At 39.9% G+C, this 17,047-nt stretch overlaps 2 protein-coding genes across 3 annotated transcripts; both read right to left on the bottom strand.

Annotated features, from left to right (window-relative positions):
* Positions 1-261: 261 nt before the first annotated feature.
* On the bottom strand, positions 262-4,695 carry LOC131225593 (uncharacterized). 2 transcript variants are annotated; one of them, XM_058221144.1, is made up of 3 exons: positions 4,537-4,691; positions 4,284-4,432; positions 262-574 (listed from the first exon to the last, which is right to left on the bottom strand). In XM_058221144.1, the coding sequence occupies exons 1-3, from the start codon at positions 4,637-4,639 to the stop codon at positions 488-490; spliced, it is 339 nt and encodes a 112-aa protein (XP_058077127.1). In that variant the 5' UTR covers positions 4,640-4,691; the 3' UTR covers positions 262-487. The 2 variants fall into 2 exon arrangements, with proteins under 2 accessions (XP_058077127.1, XP_058077126.1); XM_058221143.1 differs by lacking the exon at positions 262-574 and adding an exon at positions 3,946-4,149 and having other exon boundaries at positions 4,537-4,695.
* Positions 4,696-10,019: 5,324 nt separating this feature from the next.
* On the bottom strand, positions 10,020-16,266 carry LOC131225754 (probable glycerol-3-phosphate acyltransferase 3). Its single transcript, XM_058221344.1, has 2 exons — positions 15,566-16,266; positions 10,020-11,424 (listed from the first exon to the last, which is right to left on the bottom strand). Exons 1-2 carry the CDS (start codon positions 16,259-16,261, stop codon positions 10,531-10,533), a joined length of 1,590 nt encoding a protein of 529 aa, XP_058077327.1. The 5' UTR covers positions 16,262-16,266; the 3' UTR covers positions 10,020-10,530.
* Between the last annotated feature and the right edge of the window lie 781 nt (positions 16,267-17,047).

The raw sequence follows: 17,047 nt of genomic DNA, 5'->3' as shown, positions 1-17,047 counted from the left end.
ATCAAGATGGTTTTCGGATCTAGGCCTCATGTGTGGGGCCTCATCTAATGCAGCATTCACATGTCATGGTGAGCCCCACGCAGCTGAACATTCCACGCAACAAGTACAACAAATGTGGATAATGGATCGTATTGTGTCTGGAACGTCGTGCAGGCTTTGATCAATCCAGATTGTTGGGTAAGCAGTCCACACTTAGGATTGTCTGTCCATGGCCCAAATTGAGAGGAACTTTTAGTGAAAGCCAATAGTCAAGACATGCTCTTGCTGATGAATTGTTCAATACATTTCAAACCCTCAATGTAATTTGAAAGGGTGGATTAAGTTCACAATCCCAGCAGTCCATGCTATTTCTTCTTCTAAACTTTTCCAAAAAGCCAAAGTAAGATTAAGAAGAAAAGAAAAATCACCTGAGAATAAACAACAGGTCATTGCCCGATCACTAACTACCCAAACATCCATCCTCACTTGGATGGGTTGCTCCAAGAGTTTAAGCAGACTGAGGTTTCGTAAGGTCATCCCATGGCCTCCACAATCCCAGCCTGTACTTGTGGGTGTATTTCAGAATCAATTTCCTCTGCATCATCAAAAGAGAGAATCAAATTACACACAAACATTTCCTTCATGCAGAGATTGTAGTGAAATAGCAAAAGTCCGATAACATCATAATTGGTAGACAAAAGTTGGGGACATTTTGAAGCAGTGACTGTGATTGATTGATTGAGGACCCACAACCACACAATACCAACCATGTAAACAAAAACCAAGGCCATGTAGTGACTGAGATCAAACAAGACTATCGGCAATGACGTAATGTCTTTGTAGACAGCAATCAGTGGACCAGAGTGGGAAAAGAGGAATGTAGTTTTTGAAGAATCAGAACTGAGCTAGAGAAAAGGAATGGAAACCCAAAAATATGTTCAATGTGATGGGCAAGGGAAGGGAGGGAAGGAGGGGGACCTATAAAGTTGCAGAAAAAATGATGTGTGGTAAGGCAATCAACCAACCAACCAAATCGATTAGATAGCAAGGGCCATTGTATTCTCCATAGGTGTCACAATGTGGAAAATAAGAACGAAAGGGCGATTGTGTTCTCCATAGGTGTCACAATGTCAAACCACTCATACACAGATTGTATATTGGTGAGCTTTTGCAATGAGAAATGCAAGTAGGATCATTGCTTCATTCACGAGTGAGATTTTGCTTTACCCCCATGCAACACCTAGAGTACTTTCAACTAGAGTTGATGATTCTCTTCCTATGAGACCCAGATACTTGCAGTGACTCCTTTTATTGTGGACTAAAATTGATACGACTTGGACGATACCAAATCATATCTGAGGATGCTTAAAACCATGCCATGCTACCCATATCCAGTTCTCATAGATCTCTTCAACGGACAGACAATCAAGAGATGTCTAGGGTTGAAAGAGGAAATTCAGAACTGTGTTTCCATTGTTCCCTGTCTAGACAGCATTCCAGGCAAAATGATGCCTTTTACAATGTTCCACACAAGAATGTCAACAGTATGCTCAAGTTCTCAGTTTGTACAAGCAGGACCTTATTTTAGTGATCCAAACCATCAATATGATGATTGCCACCATGGATGGTCCATGCAGCGAAGATTCCACAGGTAACATCTTAGCCATTGAATCTCGGCCCCCATTTTATTTTATTTTTTGTTAGAAAGTGAAATGTTGCTTCTCTCATAAGCATCTATTTGCTGGTCACCTAAAGACAGGTTAGAAAATTTTCCCTAGATAAGGTTTGTGGTGCATGGGGATCAGATACTCTTAGGTCAGGCATTGAATAATACTGAGAAGAAAGCTGCAATTTTGACAGCCACTTCTCATTATGAATACTAAGAAATGCAAAGCGCACCTCATGAATGCACTCTCAGGCAAGAACCACCGTGCAGGTTCGTTTGTGTTGGTCCTCTCATCCTGCAGGCACATCACACTGAATATGGACCATCCACCAATCTTATAACCATCCGTGTTCAATTGTACATGTGCAGTCCATAGGATAAGCAGACTGGCCAGATTTTAGGCCCCACTACAGTCCACCCAATAAGCAGCTTGGATCTTGAACAGGTGCACCAGATTGGTGCATGTAAGCAATGAATAGAGCAGAAAAGTGCACTCATGCAAGTGCACTTGGCACTTTACAGGGCTCATTATGCTAGGAAACATCAAAGATGACTGAATTCAATTGCAATAATTAATTCAGTCACTAGAAAGATCATCACCATCATCTAATCCTTATCCCCACTAATTGAGGAGCACTAGAAAGATCATCAACATCATCTAATCCTTATCCCAACTAATTGAGGATCACTAGAAAGATCAATGTGCACATTCCTTCTTTTGTCTTCATATCAAAGTATAAACTTCGAAATTGCAATTATGGTGCTTTTAAGCTGGACTCAAAAGGAATAAAACTGCACTTCCCCGTAATTTTGAACACCAAGACATATTCCAATTTGGTTATTTCAATTGATTGGCATAATTTTCATGCTCGGAGGGCTCATTTGGCATGCTTCAAGCATCAACTATTCAAAAACTCCACTCTGTGAGTAACACACAATAGCCATTCTAAGGTACAGTTTGGATTATAAGACAACCCATGCTTTATGAGACAAAATGTTGGGCAGTTAAGGAAGGACATGTTCATTGGATAAGTGTAGCTGAAACGGGGATGTTGAGATGGATAAATGGCAAGACAAGGATAGAATTATAAATGAATGCATTTGAGGAAACTTAGGAGTAGCACCAATAGGTAATAAGAAGAGGGAAAGTATACAAATGTGATAAAACATCGCCGAGATTTTGAATATCTTGCGACAATATCACGAAAAATACACAAAATGAAATTCTCAGGAGATTTTCAAAATACCGGCAGATTTTAAAATATCATGTTTTCATTGCAATAGTATCACAATACTAAGAAAATATTAAAAGCCTTAAGGGAACGTTATATAATTGTATATTCAAATTCTAGATTTATTTATTAATTCAAGATAAATATTAGTAAATATTTTCATTTTCAGCAAGATTTCCACAATTATATCCCGAGAAGACCCCCAAAATTTGAAAATCTCCCAAGAAATTTCTGAGAAAGAGATTTGTTACTATGAAGTAGACTTAGATGGTTTGGTCATGTGTAACAGAGAACTATGCCAGTTAGGAGTATGTTGGTAGAAGTTGAAGCTCTATAGAGCAAGGGGAAGGCTCCAAAAGGACGTGGATGAAGGTAGTAAGAAAAGACTTATTGAACTATGGTCTAACTGAAGTTATGGCCCCTAATAGAGTGGAATCGCATAACAGGATTCCTGTAACCAACCCCAATTAATTAGGACAAGGCTTAGATGATGATAAAGGTGCACTTTGGGGCCTGACCCAGTTGGCATGCGAGTTGTGTTGATAATCATTTCTAGGTAGATTCCTTGCTTCTTCTTCTTCTTCTTCCTTTTTTTTTTTTTTTAGCCAACTACTTGCTCATGGCCTTTGACGGGTGTGGGTGCTTTGTGGATAGTGGTCTTCTTGACAATCACCCCTCCATGACTCTATTGTGCTTTCTTGCTCTTTTAGGTGTGCATGAGGATCACTAGTGGTGGGACCATGTTGGCATGCAAGTGTTGTTGATGTGAGACAAATTCCAAGTGCCCAGGTAAAAAAGGAAGGTTGATATCTAGAAGGGAGCTGATTGTAAAGCTTTTTTTTTTTTTTTTTCCGATACACCATCTAAAGGAGAACCCCAATCCCCAATCTGACGATGACAGTGGCAATGAATGGCTGGTAAGAAACTGTACATGTGGCACAAGGTAACTCAAACCGTTCAAATCACAGGACCCACTGTCAATAGGTCATAACCCTAAAATCTCAAAGATTTGATTATCCTAACTTCTGATTACCGGACACTTGCCCATTGAATCCAAACCATTGACAATTTCTCATATTAACCATCCATTAGAAATTCACCAATCAGCCAGCTACAATATTGATTCAATGAAAATGTCAGTCTATGATACATCTAATGTGTGGCCCATGAATCAGACGGTTCAATTCGATTTACATGTATGCCTCGTGTACAATTTCTGAGTGACTCTACCATAGTTTCAAAGCTTTTCCCTAACCTCTTATCATATGCTCTCTAATAAAAAAGAAAAAAAGAAAAAAACTGAGCATTTTCCCAATTCAATTCGATTGTGCATCCAAACGAGGTGTAAACAAACAAACACTGTGCAGGAAAAGAAAGGAAATGAGAGAAAAGGAAGAAGAAAATACGTGTTTGCAAGGGATGCCGAGCTTCTTGAGCTTGAGAGTCCTAGTCACTAGAAGCTTCTGGAAGTCTCCGATCTCCGCTTCGAGCTTTGGCACGTGGGATTCCACGCCTCTTCCTATGCCGGTCAGGAATTCCGGAATCCCAACCTTAACTGCATTTCATTGAATTTTTAAGCCCTAGAATCGATAGAAATAAAACCCTAAAACCTTAAAATGAGGGGAAAATAGATTTTCATTTTAGGGTTTTGGGAAATACCGATGTAGGAGGGATTGGATTTGGAGAAGAATCTTGAGAATGCAGGAATCAGGTAAGAGATTTTGCTGCTCTGGATTTGCTTGCAAGACAATGCCATCGCCATGGTTGCGGCGCACTGCGCACCCCTCCCCTCCCTCGTCCTACGCTCTTCCTCTTGGCTTTAAGGTAGTTATTTGGTACGCGATTTGGCTGGTGACCCAACATCAGCCAGCTAGCCGATGTCAAAGCTCTGTGTGCTCCACCATGATGTATGTGTTTTATCCAAACCGTCCATCCATTTTTCCAGATCATTTTATGTTATGACAAAATTAGGCATACTGAAATCGAAATTGGACCACACCACAGGAAAAATTATGAATTAAATGTTTAACGTTGAAAAGTTTTTGGGGCCGCAGAAATTTTGGATCTAGCTGATGTTTGTGTTTTCAATTCATTTAGGCCGATGTGACCTTATGAACAGGTTGGAAAATAAAATTTATGGTAAGCCATAGGAAGGTTTTAACATATGAATGTTATTTTTCTCACTGCTTCCTGTGGTGTGGTCTACTTTAGATTTGGATGTCTCTTTTCTTTTTAGATCATACCCAAAAATGAGCCGGAAAAAATGAATCGACTAGGCATGGATAAAACACATCCATCTTGGTGGGGCCCACACAGCTTTGACGCCAGCTAGCTGGCTGAGAAAATGGCACAATGGTGAATATTATAAGAATGATAATATATGATTAGTGGAAACTTGTTTTCTTAAATGTTTAGATTGGAACTTTTTTTTCCTAAATCCACCCACCCACTCACACCAGCACTTGATCTTTGTTTTTAATATTGAAATATAGTTTGTCTACCACTGAGCCATGGAGCCGGACCTATTTTTATCATTGGATGTTATTCATTTCAACCATCTAATAAATATGCGCCAATCATATACTCAGGTTAATTAAATAATTTTCATTTTCAGTCCTTGATACATCTAATTGGAGCTCATAATTTTGATGCTTTAATCCCAAATACTCACATGCCAAGTATGCAACTACGTAATTTACAGGCGCCTGTATATCACCGGTAGGGTCCTTACTCTTGCTTGGGTGGTAGACTCTCAAGAATTTCAACTCCCGGTCAAGGGTTTGAGTACCCATAGGTGATGAAATTCCACCAGCGTGAGCGTGTGGGGTGTGTGTGCGTGTAAAATATATATATATATATATATATATATATATATATATATATATATATATATATATCATCGATAACACTATGCGGGAGTATCAAAATTTTTTCCCCAACTTACTTTATGTTGGGCCAATTTGGAACGTCGTCTTGGGCGGAATTGGCCTGAAGGCCTGAGGTCGCAACAGGCCAGGTCCGTCCCAACACTGCATAGCTCAATTCCCATAAGAGGCCTAAATTCAAGCCCAAACATTGGTCGCCTCGACCCAGCCTGGGCGACTGGGCCTTGTAGGACTACAGCTTGGCCAGGAACTAAGCTTGGGCTTGAACTCTAGGCCTAATGCCCTGGTTGGCCAGGCCAAGGCCAATGATGAATGTCCCAGCCGAACCATCAAGAGGACCACCTATAAAGAATTAATTTAAGGCACTTTCATACATGGGTAATTTACTCATCGGACCTCTGGCAAAGTTATGTGGGGAGCGGATTAAGTGTGGCCTGTGCTTCACCCGATACGGTGCAGCCCATCTTGATGTATGTATTCTATATACATGTGTTCCATCCGTTTTGACAGATCATTTTACAGCTCGAGCCCAAACATGAAAGAGATCCAAATTTTAGGTGATCATGCGATAGGAAACAATGCTTATTGACCATTAAAAACATCTTACAAGCCACAAAAGTTTTGGATGGAGCTTGTATATGTTTTTTCCTAAGTTCGGGTTTTTGTGACCTTATCAACACGTTGGATGGCAAATAAACATTAATGTGAGCCCTAGGAAGTTTTTAGTAGTAAAGCATTCAATCACCATTGTTTCCCATATTATCGTTCACCTGAGATTTGGATTTGTTTCATTATTTAGCTAATTTCTTAAAATGGTCTGAAAAAACGGATGAATAGTATGGATATAGAATTACATATATATCAAAGTAGGCCCCATGGCAAAGGCCGCACTGTCTCATGTGAGGCCAGAGCCGCATCTAATCCCCTCCCAATTCTATGATCCCGATCTTTTTTACGTGAGTTCTTTGAGAAAAGTGGAAGAAAGTTAGATTAAACTATTTCAAACCTTTGATCATTTAATTCTTTGAGGGCCGGCCGTACCCCTACTAAGGGCTAAAGCATTTTCAACCAATCAGGAAACTATCTGGTAGACAACTTTTGCCCTGCCCATTGCTACCCCTAACTGGTTGCTGGTTGAGCCCAACTCCAATTTCTTAGCCGGTGGGCTGTGTTCATGAGCCATTGTGGCCTAACATGGTCTTAGCCCTATGTCCAGCCTTTCCAAGAAGTGCACCCTACCGGATGTCCACCCAGCTCCAAAAATCAAGTAAATCCAATCATAAGGTGAACCAAACCAAAGACCAAAAGTATTACCACCCCAAAAAAAAAACAAAAAAAAAACCCCATCAAATTCAAGTCATGATTTTTTACAAGGTTGAGTTCGAGGCAGGTCTGAGTCAGGGTCTATCTTGTCATGGTCTAGAGCTGAGATCAGACTCATTAAAAAGCAGTGTTCAAAATAAGCTTGAGCTAGAAAGAATGAGAGATTCCAGACCCCATCCATTTGATAATTGAAGTAGTGTTTTGGACTTAAACCCGACCCACCAGTCCAAAATTGTAATCCAAACCAGCTTATTGACGGATTGAGCTCAGTGACAAGGTCCACACCGGGAATTCACGGCTGTAGTTGTGGCAATCGATATGGCCCTTGATATGGTGGAAAGGACCAGTGACACACATATGGCTACTATTATTAAAATTAGATGAGGTACCATCCAATGCTCAGGCTGAAGATTTGCATGGTATCCATTATTCAAAGATCCAAAATGTTGGTCTGATCGGCCGTAGGATAAATGGGCCACGCACAACAAATCCTCCCTAATTAAATATCAGTCCTTTTATTAATTGAATTGGAATGGATGCTGTGTTCTGCTTTCTTAATCATTTCCCTGTTGGCTATCCATTGAAAGGTTTAGCATGTTTACCATCTGGGAGATTTTTGGTAGATGGGTCATAGAAAACAACACCTATGGTATCAGGGGTTTGGAATTTGGATCCGAGATTTTTTTTTAAAAAAAAATTGAGCCTCATCTGAAAATCTGAACGGTACCGTACTATCTTTTGTGCAAAGTACGGTATATTTACGAGTAGAATGATAGCTAATTGGTTCCGGCGTACTGTACCAGTCGTATCAGGTGGCTCCAGGGCAAATATGGGCTATTTTGGACCAATACATGTACAGTCAAATCAACGAAACCAGTTTGCACGGGCCATTACCTATCATTTCTAGAAATACTTTTAGGGGCATGCTTGGGTGACACTTAAAAATGAGTTTAGTTATATATATATATATATATATGGGAAATGGTACTATGAGGCCAATGTCATGAGAACTTCCCATGAGGTTCAGCTATGTGGGCATCACCGTGATGCATGTCGAACACCTACCTCATCAGTTGGATACACCATTCCATGGTGGGCCATGGGCTTAAACATTGAGTCAATCTATGACTTACGTGGGCCACTACACATAAAACAGTTGAGAAGGGTTACCCTCCCATTAAAACATTCATAATTATTTAATGGGACCACCTAGATTTGGTTCACAAATTCAGACCATCCATTATGTGTGTCCCATTTGGATGAGGGGTCAGACCAACTTTCAGCCACATCCAAAACTTAGGTGGGCCTCAATAAGTGTTTTTATATGTTTTAGGCATATCTTCACATAATTTTAGATGGTATGTCCTACCGGAGCCTCACATACGGCTGATTTTTGGGATATCCCATATCATAAAGGGCACCCATCAAATGCACAATGTTGATGTTCAACACACATCACGGTGGGGCCCACACAGCTCAACCTCATGGGCAGTCCCCATGAGGTAGACCTTATAATACCATTTGTATGTGTGGGAAATGGTTCTATGCAGTTGATCTGTGTGGGCCCCACCATGATGCATGCCAAACATCAACACCGTGCATTTGATGGGTCCCCTCTAAATTGTGGGATATTCAAAAAATCAGCCATATACGAAACTCAGGCAGGCTATATCATCTAAAATCATGTGAAGATATTCCTAAAACATATAAAAGCACTTGGTGGGGCCCACATAAAATTTGGATGTGTATGAAACTTGGTCTAATCCCTCATCCAAGTGGGACACATAATGGATGAGTTGGATTTGTGAACCACATCTCAGTGGGCCCAACAAATGATTACGAATGTTTTAATGGGAGGGTAACCCCTCTCATCTTTTACATGTGTGGCCCACACAAGTCATGGATTGACTTGATTTTTAAGACCGAGGCCCATCGTGGAATGGTGCATCTAACCGATGGGGAAGATGTTTGACACGCATCACGGTGGGGCTACACAGCTCGACCTCATGGGAAGTTCCCATGAGGTCCGCATAGAACGATTTCCCTATGCGTCACATGTGTGTGGGAAATGATACTCAGACCTCATGGGAAATTTCCATGAGGTTGAGTTGTGTGGGCCCATCATGATGTATGTCGAGCATCTACCCCTTCAGTCAGATGCATCATTCCATAGTGGGCCATGGGCTTAAAAATCAAGTCAATACATGACTTGGGTGGGTCATACCACATACAACAGCTGAGAGCGGTTACCCTCCCATTAAAACATCCATAATCATTTATTGGGCCACTAAGATGTGCTCCACAAATCTAGCCCATCCATTGGGTGTGTCCCATCTGGATGAGGGGTCAGACCAAGTTTCAGCTGCATCCAAAACTCAGGAGGGCCCCACCAAGTGCTTTTATATATTTTAGGCATGTCTTCACATGGTTTTGAATGATATAGCCCACTTAAGTTTCATATATGGCTGACTTTTAAGATCAGATCAAACATAAACAGATCCTTACCAAGAATATATATTCTTGGTAAGGATCTGTTTATGTTTGATCTGATCTCATTAAATCTATAAATATAGATAATGATAGTAAAATTTCAAGAAAAAAATAAAATGAATTTTTTTTTTTTTTTTTTTTTTGAATGTTCTAATAGCTGAATTTAATCATAATTCAAAAAAAACTATGAGAGAATTTTAACAAATTCTTCCTTTATGGATTGCCTGTTCTTTATTACATGTAGCTAAATAAATTGTGAATTGATTAGCATCTCTGTCTCTTAGTCTCTCTCATTACTTGGAGTCAAAGGCATTCCATTTAGAGTGATAACCAACGATCATGATGTCTATTATGATTAGCTAAAATAAGATGAATTCATTCTTAGGTATCCGCCCAACAGGCCTTAAACCTTAAATTGAAAGGTGGTAGACAAAAACCCCGTCAACCAAAATTAAGAGTTGATACTTTCTGTTCTAATCAAAGAGTAACAAAATACATACACACATATACATTACAAACCACGTGCTACAATAAAGGATTGTAATAGGCAAGAGTATAAAAAGGTTTTTAGAAAAACTATGATACTCTGGTAGAGGACGATGCTTCTTGCACATGCACGTAGCCACTGTGCACGTGGCACACATCTACTCAAATCCAACTGTCGAGGCATTGGCCCCACTTTTAATAGTCATATAAAAAAAAGCTGGACCGATCAGATAGTCCTACCTTCCAATTATCAGACAATTTTTCTTGAATCCAAACCGTCAAATGCTTTCATTCTAACCATCCATTTGATACCCGCCAACCAGATAGCTCGGATCATTTGATTTGATTTTATTTTTTATTTTTATTTTGGCACCCCATCAGTAACAGACCTGGATATTTGAATGGTTTGGATCTAGTTCAGATTTCCCACGTGTATGAATCATAACACTCTGCCAGAGTAACAAATAACTCAAGTTTCTTTCCCACTTGAACTAGGAACAATCCCTTCATTTCCAGCCAACATCAGGTACTTGTCCTTTCTTGTAAGACTAGTGCACTCAAATCCCAGTGCCTTACCCAACTCTCCTTGGACAAAATTAGCCACATCAATCCTAGAAATTCCATCCCCACCACATGTGGGTCCCTTGTCCACCTTCCCAAGAACCTCAACATCATAGCCAGGGAAAGGGTTCATGAGGAAGAAAAGTGGGTCCAGGCACTTAAGCCCACCAGCTGTTGTACCATAGAACATACTAACATGTGCATCCATAGCCACAGGCACTATCTCATCACCCACCTCTGCAAACAAAGGGCTGAACCTTAACAAGAAGGGTTCCCTACATGTGGTGCCCTCAGGGCACACCACAAGGTCACCTTGCCTTAAAAGCTTCTCCATTCTCTTCCTATCTTCCTCTCTATTTCTAGTCAGTCTAACTGTTTTTATGGGTGCCAAAAGCTCAGATAGTCTACTTAGGCTGTAGGTGACTGCAGTTAGAGGCTTGTTTAGGGCTGTTGAAAGGTAGAGAGGGTCCAAAAGGGTCCTGTGATTGCACACATAAAGAATGCCTTTTGGGTTTTGTTTGTTGGGTGTGTATGGGCTTGAAATGGGTGATTTGAGTCTGAGTCTCATTCCAGTCATGGATAGAATGGGGATGGCTATTTTGTAGGGCAGTGATAGGCCCACAAGGGCTCTAAAGATGGCTAGGAGGAACCCAAATGGGACCCACATGAACATGGCCAGGGTGGCAAGTGGGGTGGGCCTGAAAGCCAATCTACCATCATGGAAGATCAAGGGCCTTGAGTGTTTGTGTCTTGGTAGGACATGCCAGTTCCTCTTGTCAGCTTCAGTCACCAGATAGATTTCCTGTGCACCATGAGATCAATGTAATGGGGATTAGTTAGTTTAGAAGGGTGAAGATTTATTTTTATTTTTTTTTTGTAACATGCTCATTTCATGATAAGTGGGCCAGCAATCCATTTGACTGCATTTGTGCATGGTGAGTGATCCATTCCAGACAACTCTCTGACTAGACTCAAAAGCTGGCCGAGTCAACTCGTTTTGGTGAGATTCTGAAATGAGTCGGTGAGGAACTTGCTTTTAAGTGTGACTCAGTTGAGTTTCAAGGAGACTTGCTGATTTTGCTCACTGACTCGTTCAACTGCAGGCCACTTGCAGTACACTAAGAGTGCGGAGAGCAGTTTTTGGTGGTGGTGTAGTGCATTATAGTCGTTGTTAAATTATTATAATGTTTGTTTATCTTGTAATTTAATGGTCAAATGCATATGTAATAGACTACATGAATTGAAATTTGTAATCGTTACAAATATACAAATACATTGCATGAGAAATCTCCTCACTAAACATGGGTATAAGTGTATTTTTCCTATTGAATTACCATATTGACCAATGCACAATTATTTTAATTTGTAATCATTGCACTATTAACTGTCTATCACAACACATTTTTTTTTTATTGAAAAAATTTCAAAAATACTAATTTTGTATATCGATTTTTTATATATTAAAAATGGGCTGAAGCACGTATTAAAGCATGATTTGCCCCCACTCCTCGGTGATTAGAGATCGCCGGTAGGTTTCTAGTGAATTGCTTCCAAGATATGACAAGCTTTATTTTGCCTTGCGTGAAGCAATCACAAAGGGACCACTTCAAGAACTCAGTTAATGCAGTCATTGTCTCCAGTGGACTTAGTAAACTTTCAGACTCAGTTAACCTAGTGAGTCTGAGAACTCAGTTTTGTTAAACACAATTAATTTAGCAAGAATAGAAAAGAGAAACATTTGTTATTGTATAAGAGATCATTTGAGTAGATTCCGAATGCTCTGAACTTGGAGGGATCTGATTTATATAGATGAAGGGAATTGATTGTTGCACCTTAGGCTATTAAATATCAAAATGTTGCTAAAACATCTATAAACATTGGCTCATTAATTCAGATGTGGACTGTTTCCAAAAATTTATATAAGTTGGCCCTCTCTCGCACCAACTGGATCACTAAAGTAGTAAGTGCGCTACTTGCACTTCTACAACCTCACTGCGATGCGCGTGCATGTGTGCTTGCACAAGTGCACACATGTGCCCATGTATGTTCCAGTGCTCTGCGATCCGAGCTCTCTATTTCTTTTCTCCAAGTAAGCTATTCATTAAAAAAAGGTTTATAAATCTCAAAAAAATTCTATTTCTAATCAATGTGAGGATAAAAATAAAAAACAAAGAAACTAACCTTTTGACGATTTTCAAAATATTTTTGAAGGGAAAATGAATTTTTCATTTAAATTTTGGAAAGTGTATTATTAGTTTTAACCCAAAAAGAAATTCTCAACATTTTTCGATTAAATTACCACAATACTAAGAAATGGGAATTGTAATTTGTAACCATTGATGCAATGCACCACATTACAATGCATTACCATGACACCCTAAACATACCACTGCTATATATTTTTATAATTTCAAATTTGTACATAGGGTGCATTTTTCATCAAATATTATAAAAGTTTATGGTTGGTTAGCCTAATTTTGTAAGCGGAAATGCCAAAAACTATGCCTTAAAATTTTTAGGAGCATAATTAACTTGAATGTATAATCACGATCACTTTTTTTCACTACATGTAAACACATAAATACAAATGAAATCTTAATAGAGAAGTAGATTCTCAATAATTAGAGAAAACAATATTATATATCATATGAGATTTCTAAATTTAGTGAACTAGAAATTTTAAGAATGAGATATTTTTTCAGGGCTAAGGCGGAAGAGGAGACAAAAGCGTCTCAAACCAAAGCCTTGCACCTATCTTTGTATATCTTTGCTCCAAAGAAAACCTAATTAAAGATTCACTCTAATATCTCTCAAGTTATGCTGGTAATTAGGATTAACAAATTACCATGCTCCCGCATAATTAAAAAAATCAATCCATACCCTTTAATCAGGTAAACCTAGTGTGAGACCTTTAAGTTATAATACCAAATTCACAAGTGGACCATAAATAATTCATCTTAATATCCATTACTTATTTTAAGTCGTTGATTTGGTCATACTTAATTGGACATCTGTGATTCCATTTATGCATGTCCATAAAGCCCAATATTGATGCATACTTATGTACTTATAAGAAACAGTGAATTTTATCTTTACAAACTTGATGATCAAAGCCTATGGAAAATAACAATAATATATAAGATACACTTTTAAGATAATTTTATCTTTATAAGATACAATTTACTGTTAGCAACTCCCACCAGGGATTCGATACCAGGACCTCAGTGTTGAAACGAGGTATCTTGACTCAACCCGACCCAGCTGGGTTTTTGAACTATAATATCCAGGCCGTTTATGTGATGGACGCCATTGTGAATGAGCCACGTGATGAAAACACCACCTTTCATGCTTAATTAACGTACGAGCAGTCACACAGGGATAGCAATTCCTGGTTGATTGTGGAGCTGTGCACACACGATTCTAACCATTGGCTCGTACACCACCGATCAAACATCAATGTTGGTTGGTTGGTGAGGATTTTGCCACGTAAAGCAGTGAAGATGAGCATACGCAAAAGCACGTCAGGTGGGTGAACCCCGTTAGAAAAAGAATGCACTTTGTAGAAAAAGTTGGCCAACGGTCTACATCTGTGCACGTATGGCCTTGTACCTACTGCTAGAGTCGTTGTTGAACTTGGATTCATCACACGTGGAGTGACCTACCCCATTTTCGTACACATGAACTTATGAGTGGAAGCTACCTTATGAATGGTTCAGATGTCATGCACACTTGCTAGATTGGCACGTGCGCTCGCTGTAAATGCTCACTGTAACCAACCATCTGTGGTCACAATCAGATGTCCTAAAGATCTGTGGGGCCCACTGAGATGTCTGTGTTATATCCACTCCGTCCCTCCGTTGTTACAGTTCATGGTAGGACATGATCTTAAAAATCAGGCAGATTCATGACTCAAGTAGGCCACACCACAGGAAGTGGTGGAGATGGAATCACCCACCTTTGAAACCTTCCTGGGGCCACTGTGGTGTTTATATCCAATCCAACCCGTTGATGAGGTGATTCCCATTGGGATGAAGGGAAAACACAAATATCAACCTGATCCAAAAGCTTCAGTGGGCCTGAGAATATTTCAATGGTGGATGTTCAATCACCACTATTTCTTATGATGTGGTTCACTTGAATCTTGAATCTGCCTGAATTTTGAAATCACGCATTAACATGCAATTAAAAGCTATGTGGTGCCCACCTTGATGTGTGTGGCATCTGCTCCGCCCATCATTGGGTCAGCTCATCTTGGCACGTGAGTCCAAAACACAGGTGGGCCACACCACAGGGAAGAGTGGGGATTGGGACAACAACCATTTAAATCCTTGTGGGGCCGGACCAACGTTTTGAATCAGGCTAATATTTGGTTTTTATCCCTTGATTCTGGTGGTACTTACCTTATGGACGGTTCGGATGGAATCGAAACATTATGGTGGGCCTAGAAAGGTTTCAATGGGGGCATCCCATCCTACTTTTCCCTGTGGTGTGCCTCACTTGAATTTTTGGTCGGCCTGATTTTGTCCCACATTGTACACGTGGCGGCATATACGAAAATCCAATTCTACGGTCCAGATGGTGGACCACAGTTTATATGGATTATAAACAAGAAGTTACACCAATTTGGTTACTAACTAGTGAATCATGAGATCTTATTGAACGGTTGAGATGAAAAGTAGCCAACAACTCGAATTCAGTGAACAAACGTCGTTGAATCACAGGTTGACAATGTTCAACCGATCAGATTTTACGATAGTGACCTATTTGCAGTGGGCCCCACAATTTGGACAGTTTGAGTTCATGTGTTCCAACTGTAATCCAAATTCCTAAGATCAATCGTTTTGTAACTGTAGAAAATGCGTAATCACGTGATAAGTGAAGCCATGCAAAACACGAAATCGAGAGAGAGAGAGAGAGAGAGAGAGAGAGAGATTCCAACTTACCATGCACAGAGAGAAGTGCTGATCGAAACAGCTGTTGAAGTTTCCAATCCCAACAACACCACCAACCATCTTCTCCTCTTCCAACTCAAAAACCATCTTCTCCTTTTCCTCCATCAACCCCACATAATACCCAAAAACCACTTTCAATTCCCTTCCCAAAACAGCCTCCGCACCTATATACTCTTTCAAGAACCCCTCCACCATAACCCTAGGCATCTCACTCACACACACTCTCCTCCCACCCCTCTTCAACACCTCATACACCTCCATACTCACATCCTCCAAAAAATACTTTGCCAAAACTGCCCTTCCCACCCTAAAACCCTCCTCTCTAATCCCAAAAAACGACACCATGACCATGGCCTTAAGTGCCATTTCCCTACTAAGACAACACACCAAAGGGTACAAAAGTAAAAGCACAAAAGCCCTCAAAAGCCCACCTCCCTCAAAAGCCACCAGCATGAAGTATGGAAAACGTGAGGAGGATTTGAGCAATGCACCTTCAACGTCACATACCAAGGTCTGGTCTGAGAGTTTGTCTAGGTTGCATTTGGAACTGAGAAAGGGGTATTTTTGTAATTGTGATGTGGGTGTGTGGGCATTTCCCTTGCGGTGGTGTGGACGTGGGCTCCTTAATCTTTTGAGGAGGAATCGATAGAAGAAGAGAAGGAATTTAATGAATCCCTTTCCAGCCATTGGAGAATAGCTTTGAGATGGTGCCTCTCCTCAATAGCGGGCTTTATATGCGTCTGGCCATATATAAACCTTACCAACTTTATAAAATACGATTCGTGACATGCCTGTCTACTTTCATTTTAAAAAATTGCATCAAACCCCCTCTTTTTTACTACACAACCAAAAAGCCCCTGACATTATTGTATTTTTAAATAACCCCTTGTCTTTTTTAAGTTATATACAAAAGCCCATGGTTAGTTTTTTAATTAACCATGGTTCTTTCATATATGGGAAGTCAATTTTAATACTACTTTAAAAAAGAGATTTGGTAATTCGAAATGTCTTTATGTGGAGATCTAAGCTTCTCATTGGGTGATCTTATAACATAAAAATCAGGCCATTTGATTCCTTGAGTGTAGAGGTGTACACGAGTTGAGCTGAGTCGAGCTTGGCATAGCTCAACTCGGCTTGACCACTATTTGACCACAACTCAAACTCAACTCGACATGATCCTAGAGCCTGACTGGTCAACTCGGCTTGGTTCGGTCAGCAATTCAGGCCAATTCGAACCAAAATCGAGCCTCTATGGCATTTTCTCAAACACATGGAGTGTGCCTTCAATTTTTCATGGAATGCAAAACACAAATATCAGTTTACAAGTATTTCATCAAACACTCAATAAGCAACATAAAGATCAAGATATAAAGGTATTTGTTTCATATACATACTTTTCTTTGCCACCAGCCAACACTTCATTGAGTCATTTCATCAAACACTTGCGGAGCAACAACAATATCAAAATAACCA

This window comes from Magnolia sinica, chromosome 14 (genome assembly GCF_029962835.1).
Source record: "Magnolia sinica isolate HGM2019 chromosome 14, MsV1, whole genome shotgun sequence".
In the NCBI taxonomy this organism is placed as follows: domain Eukaryota; kingdom Viridiplantae; phylum Streptophyta; class Magnoliopsida; order Magnoliales; family Magnoliaceae; genus Magnolia; species Magnolia sinica.
This window is presented reverse-complemented; position numbering and strand designations above follow the sequence as displayed.